The sequence below is a fragment of the Apaloderma vittatum genome, unplaced genomic scaffold (assembly GCF_000703405.1).
Source record: "Apaloderma vittatum isolate BGI_N311 unplaced genomic scaffold, ASM70340v1 scaffold37674, whole genome shotgun sequence".
Taxonomy (NCBI): domain Eukaryota; kingdom Metazoa; phylum Chordata; class Aves; order Trogoniformes; family Trogonidae; genus Apaloderma; species Apaloderma vittatum.
In genome coordinates, this window is record NW_009711838.1 from 77,420 (window position 1) to 92,488 (window position 15,069).

A 15,069-nucleotide genomic window follows, 5' to 3' on the forward strand; every position below is an offset into this window, starting at 1 on the left:
ATACACTCCCTTCCACATGTTAAATATTTCTAGCAAATACAGTGTAACCCTTCCTGCTCCTGTATTTCCCCCTCCTTCTTACCCTCAACCACCTCTTACGTTTCTTGCCTTATGTTCTGTAATTTTCCAGATTGGCCTTGATTTTAAAGCTACCCATATTGAAGGTCTGGAGCTGAAATATATGGGACAGCAGACAATGGGACATTACCCAATTCATTTCCATATGGCTGGAGATGTGGATGAGAAAGGAGGCTACAACCCTCCAACATACGTGAAGGATACCTCCATCCACCATACCTTCTCCCGCTGTGTCACAGTCCATGGATCCAACGGCTTACTGGTAAGAAGCCCCAATGGCTACCTTGGAGATCAAGGCACCAGTCAAAAAAAAAATTCCTCCTAGCATGAATACAGCTTAATTATTGCAGGACAATGCGTTTTATTGTTAGAGCCAGTGTCGGGCTCTTCCCACTGTGGATATGTGTTCCAGGCATATTTCAATCTGCCTCAGAAAGGAGGAGGCCGATGCGGCACTGTGGGCTACGTGTGGCTCAGAGTGGGCAGAGCTTTTATCTGTGTGCAGCGATGTCTGCAGACCAGCCCATCTCTAATGACTAGTTGGGTCTATCTATAGACAGGAGCTTGCTATTTAAAGAGGATAATCAGAAGGTTTAAGTGCGCTTTGTCTTTCCTTGTAATAAAGGTTTGTGTTTGCAATGTTGTTCACAACATTAAGCATTCACGGAGCTCTGATTTGTCAGGCTTGCCCTCCAAAATAAGAAATCCTTTAGGATAAATCTATAAAATGATCTCTGCTTACTAGGCAAGTTAGAGCACACCAGAGATGATAAGAACACATTCAGATTCTCCCTAGATATGGGGGTGCTTTCTTCAGGGTAAGGATGCAGAGGGAAAAGAACATTCCCTTGCTGAGCATCCTAGGCAACCCCAAAAGGCTTTCCTCACTCTTACCAACTTCTGATGTCTTCTTCTGACCCATACTCAGGAAATATGTAGAAATCTAACCCAAAAGCAGAGCTGCTAAATGTGTGAAGTAAACCTCAGGTTTGACTTGACAGCATCTCCTCAAGTATCAGCTCAAATATGAAGTCTGTAAATGACAGAATTTCTGTAGGCAAAGGACTCTGGCACATTCAGTGAGATTGGAGTATATTCCAAGAGGGAAAAAGTGCATCAGAGCCCTGAAGAGGAGCTCTTGTACAGTCCAGAGCACTGCTACCTTATATAAGCGTTTTAAGAGACAACATACCTATGACTGGCAGTTGTAACCCGGATGGTCACTGTGCATGGTTCATATCCATGCCACTGTTTTAAAGTTACCATCCATCTCACAGTAGGAGCCTGTAAGAATCTATTTTCCTTGAATTTGAAGAACAGCATTTTGCGTTCAACAGCTAGCTAAGACGGTTGCCCCTGCTGATGAATGCGTCTTCCTTTACAGACTCTAGCACATAAAGGGCTTCATCTTACAGCCTGCCTTTTGGCAAGGGCTGCAGGCTACAACCTCTAAAAGTGGTGACATCAGGGCAGGGAAAGTGACAGGCATAATTAAAATGCACAGAAGTTGAAGAGAGGGCTTTGAAATAGCAGCTCCAGAAGCAGAGCAGCTTTTATCTGCTATTTATGAATCTGAGGTTTTGGGTTTGACCTTTGTCCTTCTAAGTTTATAACATGATCCTAAAAACCTACCAAGTGAACACGGCTTCTGAAGAAAAAAAGATGTTCTACTATACAAATTATATAAGGCATTCAGGGGCATGTGGCACCTTCCCAATCCGACGTCACTGATGCAGGGTCTCGGTGTACAATTAATGTGCCGGGTGGAAGGGCAGCACTGAGGGACTCACCTGTCACAGCACCACGGGCTGTTACCAGCAGCACCGTAGACACGTTCTCTGGCTGCGCAGAGGCCACACAGCTGTTGATGAGCTGCTGACCTGCTTCTGGATCTCAAAATTTTGATTAATACTTGCCAAACCAAATACCCAGAGCCTGTCATTTTTCTTATCATTCAGACGGATGAGTTCCTATAGAGCGTGTGGAAATAGTTCTGTCTCTCTGTGCTTTCGCCAAGTGACAGCCGTGCTGTGGGAGTTCCATGGCACGGGGATCCATGTGCTCAGGCTTTTCCAGCCAAGATGGCATGATGAAATTTAGACAAGCTGATTCTCCTGCTGCTACTCAACAGCCACAATTCCTGTGCTTTACCTCCATGACAGGGCACACAAGAGAAACCTTGGAAATTAGGACATACAATCAGAAACATTAGTCAAGAATTTAATCCCTGTTGATTATAGTTTACCAAAATGTATGAATACTGGACTCTACTCATAATACTTTGCCTGGTTTATATTTCAACCATATAATTTGTACTGACAGCTGAAAAGAAAGCCCAGTGAAATAAAACAATCTGACCAAGTTTGTTCTGTTGCATCACAAAAGATGTGTTCCAGAGGTTGCATCACTTAAATGTTATTTCTTTGCTCTGTGATAGACATCTGCAGTCAGCAGCTCCATGCCTCGATTTATCAGGTGATCCCACTGCAATCTCATCTGCTTTGGAATCTATATTCCTTCCTTTCCTCTTCCTTCTACCCCAGATATATTCACAGACATCCACATGGGTCTCTGGTGATTACAATAATTATTCCATACATTTCCTAGTAGCCGGTTATCTTCTTACTTGGGCAATGCTGCCTGTTCCTGCATGCATGAGCATCAGTTGTGCAAAGAGTGATGAGCTCCATCTTTCCCCAGTAACATTCATTCCCTCTGAGATCAGGCAGATCCAAAGCATACTTTGCTGAGGGAAATTGTGCCTTGATGCTATGCACAAACCACACTTTGGAAATAGCCTTACAAAACAGTCTAGCTGGGCTATTAAACCTCAGCATAGCATAGCACTTAATGATAACGTTAACATTAACATAGTTTCAGAGAGGCTTCTTGCATGACTGTGGTTGAGTACTTGTGCAAATGGGAGAGGGGCATCAGTTATTTTTAACTATCATTAAAGCAGGCTGGTAATTTATATACAGGCCTTCCTGCTTGCTTTGCCATCACTTTTCTCATATTACTTTCATACTGCAAACACTAGGAGAAAAGAGTGTGCGGTTATTCTTGATGACAGAAGTGGTTTTCTGTGTGTCCGTCCAGTGTGCTAAAAGTCACTATTTCAACATTATTTTACTTCCACTGGTGGGCTATTCTGCACTTTGCAAATTCATATTAACTGGAAGGCACAGAGGGTCATTCTGAAAACAAATCTGTAGAAAATATTTTCTTGTTATTGTTTGAAAATGCAATAATTATCCAATGTTTTCTCTAACGTATTAGCCAAAAAGCCACCTAGTTACACCATTGCAGTCCCAGGGGTGAAACTTTGCTCCAATTCTCACTTTCTTCACTGGATCCCAGTGTGCAAGCTAAAACAGAAAGAGTCATTGGGGAGGAGAATTAAATGGAGGTCAATAAACAGTCTGACAGAATCCAGGGCAGAGGGATACTTCATGGAATAACAGGCTGTGCTATCTAACTGCTACAGTGGTATCTGGTTTTACTAATCTAGCTATATTACACAGCAATTGTTTTACCATGAAGGGCATTATCTGGCCATAAATTACTCATAGTTAAAGTACAGTTATGGACTATTAGGATGGTTTGAATCAAATAAAAATTTAAATCCATTGGAAAAGTGGTTTTGGAACAAGCATCTTGTTTGCTGTCCAAGCATGAAAACACACTCAGGAAACTAAGTCAGAGCTGACCGAGAGATGAGATACGGGTAAAGTAATTAATCAAACAGAGGGTGACAAATACATCAGGGACCAAGTCCCTGGCTGATACCTCTGTGTTGTTCTACGGGCTTTCAAGGATGAGTCAGGAGACCAGTGCATGTTTGCTGGCTCAGAGTCCCTCTCTGCCAGCTCACACACCCCTCTGCTTCGCTCCTTTCACCGGACCAGGACCCCTGCGATGGTGTTACTCCCTGTGCACAGAGGTGGGCTTTGCCCCACCTAAAGGCTGGTTACTACAGGTTTTTCACATCCCAGTCCTGGTGCAGTGCTGTGCTGGCTGGAAAGAGAAGTGGCCACGCAAAGTGCCTAACATTTCTCTAGGGAAACTCCATCATCTAAATGTCACAGCATCATTACTTGTCTGTCTTTCCAGTATCGCTGTTTGTTGTGTGAGAGAAAGCAAATAGGTCTCAATGGCAGTTTCTGTGGAATTCTGCTATCTCTGTGGTTCCTGTACATGATGTGAAACTTCTTCAGAAGAAAGCTTACTCTCCTGAAATGTTCTTCCATCCTGTAAACCTTTACCATTATGAGGCTGGGACAGCTCATTCTTCCAATAGGGGACATTTCAGTCTAGTATGTATGTTTTACACCTAAATAAATCCTAAACCATGCAAAAGCTATCATCTAATTAGATCAAGGAAGTTAGCAGTAAATTTCAGTGAGATAACTTAAAGGAATGCACCAATTTGCAGGTCTTTTTAGCTGTCTTTAATTTACCGTGATGACTTGTGTTCAGAGATTTGAGTATTTACACTGGAGCATGGATGATACATAATAGATGTGTGTGCAGATGTAAGCTTGTAATAGATTTGGCAAGCAAAGTGTTCTTTCTTCTGTGAAAACGTATTTGTAATCACTTCAACACTTGTTCTGGGATTTTACTTGAAATTGGTGATCCTCGCCTTGAGAATGAGGCGGGAGGATGGCAAAGGAATCTCAGGCCTACTTACAAAAGTAATTCAGGCACTTGAGTCCCCAGATCTCTTGGGGACACCATAAACGGTAGGTCTTCTATCCAGTTGAATATTGTCTTTTGTCTCTTGGCAATTGCTGTTTCATCAGAAACATTTGTAGGAACTCACTGCTGTCAGGCTGACTTTTGCCAGGAAGCTTTGCTAAGTCCAGGGTGGTTGGTGGGTGATGGCTGGTGGGAAGAGAAGGGAGACAGCCTAGGAGACCCAGTACTTTACCTGGCTCTGAAATTAATTTTCTGTATCCCAGACATATCCACTAACAACTGACTTGCTTGGATGCAGCATGTCTGAGGGCTTTTTTTTCCCAGCCAGTCCTAGCCTTGGGCTTTGAGTTCACGTATTTGCTCCTGAAATTGTTTTCTCAGATCTTTCAGTGGTGTGATGGGTATTGTTTTGTCCAGCACAACAGCGTCCTGAAGTTAACAATATTCAAACCAAAACCAGAACAGCACTGATTAACACCGTCTGATTTGTCTCAGGGTCAAGTAAAACTTCTGTCAACAACTTCGAAAAAATGATCAGGTCAAACCTAAAACAAGCCAGCCTGTCTGGAAAATAACTTGTTGCCTCTCTGATAGCCTGAAAAAATATTTTTTTCAGCTCAACTGCATTTTTTGGATGCATTTTATGTAGCTGCCTGTGTAACTTCACATGTAGATGAATGAGCCCAGATGTGATTTGAATATCTAACATCCTCCATTCATTCCCCACCTCATGTCTTTTCCAGCCTCATGCTAAGACAGTTTCTGATTTCACAGGCCAACGAAAGAATAGAATGAGCATTTTCTAGGTGATTACAAATTCTAACAAAATTTTAGTGTTGGAGTTATTGCTTAGATTATAAGCTCTTAAGAACAGAGAGTGGTCTTGGCTCTGGTTTTGCTTGTACACCCTGAATTCAAGAGGGTACTGAGGTTCCCATGTGCCATTGCTGTAAAATTTCTTATCATGCAGCAGCTGAGGCATGAAATCTGAACACTAACCTTTGTTTTGTACATGCAGGTGAAGGATGTTGTAGGTTATGATGCTTTGGGCCACTGCTTCTTTACGGAGGATGGACCAGAAGAGCGCAACACATTCGATCACTGCCTTGGACTGCTTGTTAAACCCAGTACTCTGCTCCCCTCCGACCGAGACAGCAGGATGTGCAAGCTGATCACGGAGGGAGCTTACCCAGGGTACATCCCTAAACCCAGGCAGGACTGTAGGTGAGTGGGAGCCTTCCTTTTCTTCTTTCTTTTCTTTGCAGGACTTCTCTATAAAAGATAGCATTACGTGTTTATATTATGAGGTCTGGGCTGCACACCCCAAAAGTTGTGAGAGCAGTCTCCTTGGGATCTTTACACTTGTGCTATTCAGATGACTGCTTAACTAGAGTATAAATTTCATTTTTAGCATGAAGTCAGCTGAGATGGTTCGCACCTCAGATATTGAAAATCTCTCTTTCAAAGTACACAATGATGCCTTGTGCCTTATGGAGCCTTGATCCCAATGGCTCAGCAAAAAGTTGCTGAGTTTAGAATGGGCTGTGTTCTGGCAGTCATGCTCTTCTCAAATGGTAGCTGATTTTGAAAATATTCCCATTAATTCCAAAGTCATTATTTGCAAAGAATGGATACTGTTTAATCACACGGCATTGGCATTATGCATTCATTTGGCACAGTCTGCCCGAACTGTGGAGTGAAACCAAAATGGTATAATAAATGCAGTTCAGCACAGAATTGGAACTTGACAGTAAAAGATCAAAGGCTGCATACCCGCTTTGGATCTCTAATAGTCTGTCTATACATGAGCTCATGAAAATGTTTTCATGAGAACTTCTCAAAACTTCTGTTTGCCACAGACACTGTATTAAACTTGAAAAATGCTGAATGCCTTTCATCTACCTTTTTTGCAAGATCCTTTCCTTTAGGTGACCTTGCAGATCTGCCAACTGAGCTTTAAATAAGAATTATAGAGGCATTTGCAATAAGAGGGGATTTTACAGGTTCTTTTCACAGTTCTGTTGCCTTGTAGAAAAAAAATCAGGTGAGGTGTAGAAGAAACACAACCAGCTTGGCCACACAGTTAAACATTAGATTTTTTTACTTGGAGGAAATCACAGGTTCTTCATTAACATTAGTTTTAAGCACAGGTTAGAGAAATGCCAGTCAGAAATACTGCAATTGTAGGTGACCTTGTCAAAAGGCAAGATGTGGACTCACTGAGCTCCTGAATGCCATTTTAGCTCTTCTTTCCATGATTTACCAGCTGTTTTTCTGCCTGAAAATGGATGTGCACAACCTAGGAATATGATTTCATTACTAATTGACTGGCTGTTCAGGGAACTTACTCGTTTTGATGCATATCAGGCAGCTAATCAGCTTTCTTCTTCTTACCCCCCTCCCTCCCCCTGAATCTTGTGGAGAAAATACTAAATTCTTAAAGTGAAACCTGTGTGCTTAGCAGCTAGGCAAGCAGATCCCCAGTTGTAGTCCAGGGAGCACAGCAAGTAGACTGGAGTAGATCTGTGGAACCCCACTGTTTTCAGTGTTTTCCATTAAAATCTGAACGTTAAGCTTGCCTTTAAGAGTTTAAAATTGATGGTAGATTATCTTGAGGACAAGATCCCTGTGCAACGGAATGGGAGGTCTTCCATGATGAAGATTTTTCTTGAGACCACAGAGTGTTGGTGCTGTGTTGAAGCTGCTGGGAGACAGGAACACTTATGTCTGCAGTTCAGATTTTTCTCCAGGAATTTATTCTGCTGTAGTAGGAAAGAGGAGTGGCATCTACACTAAAAAAAAAAAAAAAGCTAAATTTCTGACCCACAAAAAGTGAATGAGAAAGTCTTTTGAGCCATACTTCTATCCTGAAAATGGAACAGTTTAATGCTGATTGATGCCTAAGAGCAAAAAAATCTTCAGGGGATTTCTTTTGTTTGGAAATACTCTAAATCTGCTGAGACTGTATCTATATCACCCATTATGTCCTCAGAACAAACTGGGATTTGTCCAAAGAAAGATATTTTAAGCTTTTTAGTTTGGCAAAGGAAAGAGATGAATTCATGCAATGCTCTTTTTCGCATCTGTGTTTGTTTATAAACTACACTTAATGTCTCCATTCATAAAATAAGAGTTAATCAGCCACTGTGCTCATTTTCTACCAGTAATCTATTTAATAGTCAGTGGAACATATTTTGGTTCATTTTGAATACTGTTATACGAAAAAGCACTAAGAATTATAGGTGGAGATCTGTTGAAAAGGTCCTGTGGTACTTTGATCTTCCATGACTTTGTTTGTAAGAAAATTCAAGGTCTGATAGAAAAATAGCTTGCTTTGTACTGGGCTCATCCAGCCTGTAAGTGCAGGAGGACGCTAACATTGCTCCTGGGGCAGCGGCCAAGGCAGGGGTGAGGGATGAAGGATGAGCACCGGCTTTGGCTCTGTCAGCTTGGAAGAAGCAAACAGGAAGCCACTGCCAGAAATTAAGACAATAGGATTGAGCCAAATGACACAGTAAGCATCCGCGTGCCTCTGAGGAGCGGGACTGGGCTGAAAGACAGGTCGCCGTGGAAATAAGAAGTCTTTGCCCTTGCCTACACAGCAGGAGATAGTCTATAAATAATCTCAAATTGTTTCTTTCTAGGACAGTACCACGCCCAAAATAGAAAAAATTTTATGTTTCCATGATGAAGTTGCATAAGCAGAACTTCATCTTATGCCAGCAAAATCAGTTGGCCTCAAGCTGTTGTGAAGTCCTTCATAGCAAGATTAAAATAGGGTTCCATAGGTTTATCCCCGACAGAAGGGCAAATCTCACCCAGCACATTGAGGCAGCCAGGCTGCTGGTTGTTAAGTGCTGGATGTTTTCCTCCCAAAGTTCATGTGCCTGTTGGTTAATGTCACGGGATGGACAGTGATGGATTGATCTTTCCTCCTTGATGGGAATCTCTCAGTTAAGGGCCTTATGTGCATTAGACAAATGGAGTCCTTTTGTCCCAAAAGAAATGCATAGGAGAGTTGGAGCAAATAAAGTTAATGAATCACAGGAGCTCCTGGAAAAAGACTGGGGTGCACTTGGAGAGCCTTTAAGAGGCAATTTGTTGGGGCCCTTGATTAAAGAAGTCTCCAATGAACCTGAGGGTTTATCTGGGGGCAGTGTTCTTTTCTGTGACTTGTACAACAACCTATTTACCTTATCATAAAACATGATTGACATCATAGCAGGCTTGGAATTGCAATCAAAATTCCTCATTTAATAATCAGGGTTTTAAAAGATGAGGCCGTGCTCTCTGTCAAACCCCAAAGGACATGTGTTAGGAGAAGGGAAAGGAAAAAAGCTATTCCCTTTTCACCCTCAGCAGGACTCCTTATCTTGGGAGTTATCGACCCTGTTGATCCGTGACTGGTGTGTGCTCAAAGTGTCATTTCATGTTATTCTTTGTTCTCCTGACTTGCAGTGCCGTATCCACCTTCTGGATAGCCAACCCACACAACAACCTTATAAACTGTGCAGCTGCGGGATCTGAAGTGAGTGCAGAAGTTTCTTACGTGGTAACAACTCAGACCAGTTACAGCCCTGCAAGGCTGAGGCCCTTGCTGGAATAAGACCTGCTGCTGTTACACAGGCATTTCTGGAACTGCTCGATTGAGACATATATTAATGTGACTAGTGCCTCCAATAAAAAAACAGTGCTTTTCCTTTTGCTCCACAATTCTTGTCACTTGCTGTTTCTAGAGCTGGATTGCTTTAACAAAAATTCCCAGCCTTTGCACAGTCTGCAGCCTGAATAAATTAAATAAACGTGTCTGTGGAGTCCCAGCGAAGTCTTTGGCAATGATTCTGTTGATTGCAGTGCAGTAATTCTTGGTCACATCAGGAGCCTGTATTTTTCTACTAAGATAAATAAACAAGCAAAGAAAGCCTTAAACAAAGAGATGTGTTCTTTCTTAAGCTTCCAGATTGGACTACCTAGATTCAGGCTCCTAGATACATTTTAGGCAACTAAGTAAAGCTGATCTGATTTTTAAGATCTGCGCATGCAATGATAGGAGGACTTGAGTGTAAGTGTGCATGCTGAATTTTGAAAGTCTCACTAACAGCTTCAATATAGATGTCAAAGCTTAACTTAAGGCGCCTTGAAGATGTGGGAGTGTGAATGTATGTGTGTGTTAAACTCCTTGCTGCATGTAGTTATATAGGTCAATGCTGCTAGCTGTGATTTGTCCTGAAATCTTCTGGCTTACATCTTGTGGCTTTACTGATAAATCCTTAGTCTAATGTAGACCAGCAAAGAAGTTCAAGCAAAGTCTCAGGTGTCCATTCTCTTTCTCAGGAAACAGGTTTTTGGTTTGTTCTGCATCACGTGCCAACGGGGCCCTCGGCAGGCATGTATTCCCCTGGCTACTCGGAGCACATGCCGATGGGGAAATTCTCCAACAACCGCGCACATTCCAACTACCGGGTGAGTCTGCACGCAATGGGAATGCTGCCCTTGGAAAAAAAAAAGAAAAAAAAAGACACAATCTTCTTGCTTCAGCTCTTTGAGTCTGCAAGCTATTAATGTCTGCGCTTTCTGTTTCATGAAAAGTTACTGCAAGCTTGTTTGTGTCTGTAGATAAAGCAGCTTGCGTGCTGGCGTGGGAGCTCGCAGAGTCAGCCAGCACCCGCTTCACTTGGCTCTTGTGCATTCAGAGAGGCTCTTCCCTCTGCTCAGGCTGCTTCTTTGCTTCTGCACTCCTAAAATAGTGCCTCCAGGAGCATCTATTGGCAGCTTGTCTAATTATAGACCTCAATTGCCAGTGTTAGCAATTAACTGAACAGCTTCCAGAGGGATAAATATGGGCCACTGTGCCTAATCGCCTTCACTTTGATTATTTACCCTCAGCGTGCCGTGCTGTGGGGCTGCGGGTTACTGAGTGCTTCAGACTGCAGCCGCGTGTTTATGTGTATGGGGTTACATGTGTTTACAAGAGAGGTGCAGCTTATGGAAATTTGCAGCAGTTCTGGGGGATATATGCAAGGCTGAGTAGTCCTGGCAGCCCTCTTTTTCACATGCTACTAACAGGAGCAGTTATTAGGATCATGCAAGTGACTTTAGTTTGGAAAAATTGAAGGTAGTAACTGGAGGTGGAAAGAACTGTAGATTACATAAACATAATATTGCATTTCTCTTTTCTTTAGGCTGGAATGATCATTGATAATGGTGTTAAAACCACTCCGGCCTCTGCCAAGGACAAAAGACCTATCCTGACACTGATTTCTGGGAGGTAAAGTGTTTTGCACAGTTTAGCTTGAAAAAGACATCTCTACAGCACTGACTGTAAGCTATGAAATTGCCTCCAAGGAAGCTGAGAAGAATCAGTGCAATGCCTCTAGGGTGGTTTTTACTTAGACCTACCACCTTCTAAATTCATCTTCTCCATGCCCCTTCCCAAGGCACTCCCACTACCCACACTCTTCTGGTTTTATTCTTGCTCTTTAGCTCTGACCTGAGCTGGCATGGATGTGACGTGTGCTCTAGGGTGTTTCACTGACTTTTTTTTTTTTTTAGATAAGCAAGAATATGAAATGCTGTCTGGTCACAGCCCTGCTGGGCAAAACTTGCTGCAAGAGTTTCCTAGGAATAAGAAATGAAAGTATTTCCTGGGAATGCTGTTGTTTTTCTTCATTCTTTTAGGACCTGCTTGAACAGGGAGCACTTACGTGATGGAGCTCACACTTTGATTTCAAGTTGCTGTCTAGTTCTAAATCTGAAACTGCAAAAATAATTACCATTAATACACAGAGTGATCCTTCATACCTGCTGCTGTGCACAGCCCCTGTGTGCCATAACGGAGTCATGTGGAAATACCAGGGACCTCTCTATAGGCCATATCGTATCAGCTGACCTGCCACAGTCTGGTGGCTTCTGAGAATCCCCGCTCTTTCCCCAAAGCTGACCCCAGCAAGGAGGCTGCTGTAAGCTGAGGGCTTCTTGTGGGCAAAATGTAATAGGATAAAGACTGCACTTGCACCCTTTTATCTCGTTAGAGGTTAAGTCTGGCTCTTAGCTTAGTTACCCCAGGGAGAGAAACGAACTGAAATATTCTCAAGTTTCATGACAGACCAATTACCTCCATTTGCACTCAGCCTGCTTTGCCCCACAACTGGGTTTCTTGACAGAAGAAACCTTGTAGGGAAGAGAAACCTGCTGAAAACCTCTGTCTCTGAGGCATAGTTTCACAGATTGTTATAGTCACTGGGCAAGCATTGCAGGGATGGGATCAGTCCTCCTCCCCAGGGGAACCCAGCCACCAGCACAGGTATCAGTTACCCTGCAATCCACATCATCCCAGTGCCCTGCCTAGAAGCTGATGCTAAAAGATGTTTAGAAGTCAATATTTTTTTACATTATTTTAATGCTCAATTAAAATTATCATTTCAATTATAAATGTAAATGCTAAAAAAACCCCTTATTATGAGCAGCCTACTCTGAAATTACCTCCAAGTTCTCTTGGGAGGCTGATGCTGCTTTTCCATATAAGTGAACACGTGCCTTGGGAAACCGCCTGCTTCCACAGGCACAGTAAGTGATTACAAAAGGCAATTTGTCTCTTGCCATACAAGGGCAGGAATGACCCCTGGAAGCCAAGCAATTCATAATGTAGTCATGTTTATGCTTGGGGATTACCCACCAGCACAGGCTGCAGCTCAGATAATTTTTACCGTTTTCTACTTTTCATGTATCAAGACTGAAAGACGGAATAAATGATTATAGCTAGAGAGGCTGGGGCAAACTTTGACGTAGGCTGGACAGTTACAGAGTTGGAGAGATTACTCAACATTCAGCTACAGCATTAGATATCTGAGTAGAGTTCTGTACCCTGTAGTGTTCCTCCAGTTATACATGGATGTGAATAAAACTGAAATCCATCTCAAAAATATCTGTGTTTAACAGTGTCCGGGGAATTCACAAGGGCTGATACTAAGTCTCTCTCTGAAAGCAAATTCACCGTGCTGAAGCTGCCAGGGCAATATTCATTTACTGGAACCCTATCAGCCGATGCTCAGTCTTAGATTGATATGATGGCTTATTAAGCAAAGCAAAACACTATTGAATATCTGTTAGCGATTTGACAGCTTGGCCTCACTACCCGCTGGTGAGGCATGAATTTTAATCTCTGGACCATCCATTGCTGGCACGGAGCTGGATACTCATCTGTCAGGTTTTTCTAAGCTGTATGGTATGATGGAAGACTCTCCTTCAGTAGCAAAAGGGAGAGCTGTGCCTTAAGGACCGGATAAATGACAGCCAAGCTCAGCATCACTGTAGCAAGCCAGATCCTTGCTCAGATCCTGTGGCTCGAGTGGTGGCTGACAGGCAGCACCTGAGGGCACACATCACTGCAGTTTCCACATGTGTCTGGTTTTTTTCCTACATCAGGCTGATATTTTATTATACTTGAGAACTTCAGAGTTAATAAATCTTGTACATGTGTCCTGGGTAATGTATAGTGGGAATAGTGAAGGACAACTCTCAGCCCCTCTCCAAGATGTTTTAATTCCTTTCCACAGCAGGCAAAATTTGGCAGTGGTACTCATTGTCACAGTATAGCCAAGGTTGGGAGATAAGAACGCTCAAAAGGGAAAACAAAAGGATGTTTATCTAAATGACAGGGATTTGCTGAAGGATAACTGTAAGGGATTAAAAAACATCTCAGACTTTTGGGAGCAATAATAAACTTTCCATACTGTCAGAAATGTATCAGCAATACAATAATGGAAATGTGAAAGGAAACTTGGAGTGGGTCTTTACAACTGCCTCGCCTGGACCGTCCTTCCCTTGGCAGTTGGGTCTGGCCATCGCCGCTTGACTAGAGAGGCTGCTCGGGTGGACTGCTGTCCTAAAGCTGATCCTGAGTTAGAAACCAGATGTTTGGCTGGGCCGTGCACCAAGCAAGGCGACCTTCCCTCGCCAACCTTTCTTCTCTCCTTCTGGTTACAGATACAGCCCACACAAGGATGCTGATCCTTTGAAGCCCAGGGAACCTGCAATCATTGAGCGCTTTATTGCCTACAAGAACCAGGATCACGGAGCCTGGCTGCGGGGTGGAGATGTGTGGCTGGACAACTGCCAGTGAGTTTTGCCTTATTTCAACTCTCTGAGTTCAGCCTGGTGTTTATGGCGAGCATAGCTGTGGTTCAGACTATTTATATCACTTTGCACCTTTCGTATGGCCCAGATTGAAATAAAGGTGAAAGGTTAAGTAAGCACAGGCATTATTTTACACAAACAAAACCTGCATTATTTTACACAAACAAAACCTGCTTTGTCTGAACTGAAGATCCCTGATTGTTTCTCTATGTCATGCTGACCAGCATTCAAAGATGGTCACAAACACACACAGACAGAGATGCAAATAGATAAAAATAAAAACTGATTTATTTTTTTTTACATTAAAAACGAGATGCTTTGAAAAGAAAGCAGGAAAATCCACCACCTTCCCTGGCTAAGCTTGGTCCGAGATCAGTTTTATGTGGTTCGCTGTTATGCTGAATAAGCAAGTTCTGACGAAGCAGACATAAAACTATGCATCACAGCAGCAAGGGAGAGAGGCTGGGCAAGCATGTGTTGTTACTCTGTGAAGGCTGTTTCCTGGACTGGTCAGAACAGATATTTGTTTTGCACTTGAGAACAGATGACCTTCTACAGTTTCTTTTGCTGAGCCAGGCTCTTGATATCAACCTCAATGAAAAAAGAGGAGAAAAAGGCAAAACCTATTTTATGAGGCATATGGTGATAACCCTGGTAGGAACAGCTGTCACGCTGTTATCTGGTGTCCAGTTCCTGACCAGAGCTGCTCTACCTTTGAGGGACTCAAACCCCTTAAAGCAACCAGTGGTTTGAACTGGCTCTTAACAACTGGTCAGGTGGGCGAGACTGAGGCTGTAGCAGAACAGTCAGAAATGCAATATCGAGTAATACAGTTTGTGCTGCTTATGAACAAGAAGATTCTAGCCCCCTCCCTGACCAGCAAGCCTTGTCTTCGCAGATCACAGTCACACCACTGGTACATTTCCGTTGCTTATAGAGGAAACGCAGCGTAGGGAGGTTGTGAAAAAACCTTCATTTTCCAACAGCAAACCTAGGAGTGTATGTGAATTCGAGGAAGCAGCCATCGAACCGCAGTTGCCTTTATAGCCACAGTGATTTCCATTTCTGTTGCTACAAAGACTTAACGTGTTACACGAACCAAACAAGCGTTAATGTGGCGTGCGGGATGGGAGCTGCGGGCGGCTGCTGGGGGTG

The 15,069-nt window shown here is 43.0% G+C and overlaps 1 protein-coding gene across 2 annotated transcripts in view; it reads left to right on the forward strand.

The window, feature by feature from the left end:
- CEMIP (cell migration inducing protein, hyaluronan binding) overlaps positions 1-15,069 on the forward strand; it is a 50,837-nt gene that overhangs the window by 23,256 nt on the left and 12,512 nt on the right. For both annotated transcript variants that reach the window (XM_009867741.1, XM_009867742.1), the window contains exons 12-17: positions 131-340; positions 5,798-6,003; positions 9,238-9,307; positions 10,114-10,242; positions 10,962-11,047; positions 13,765-13,896. In XM_009867741.1, coding sequence (XP_009866043.1) covers positions 131-340; positions 5,798-6,003; positions 9,238-9,307; positions 10,114-10,242; positions 10,962-11,047; positions 13,765-13,896 — 833 coding nt within the window. The remainder of the gene's footprint in view (positions 1-130; positions 341-5,797; positions 6,004-9,237; positions 9,308-10,113; positions 10,243-10,961; positions 11,048-13,764; positions 13,897-15,069) is intronic.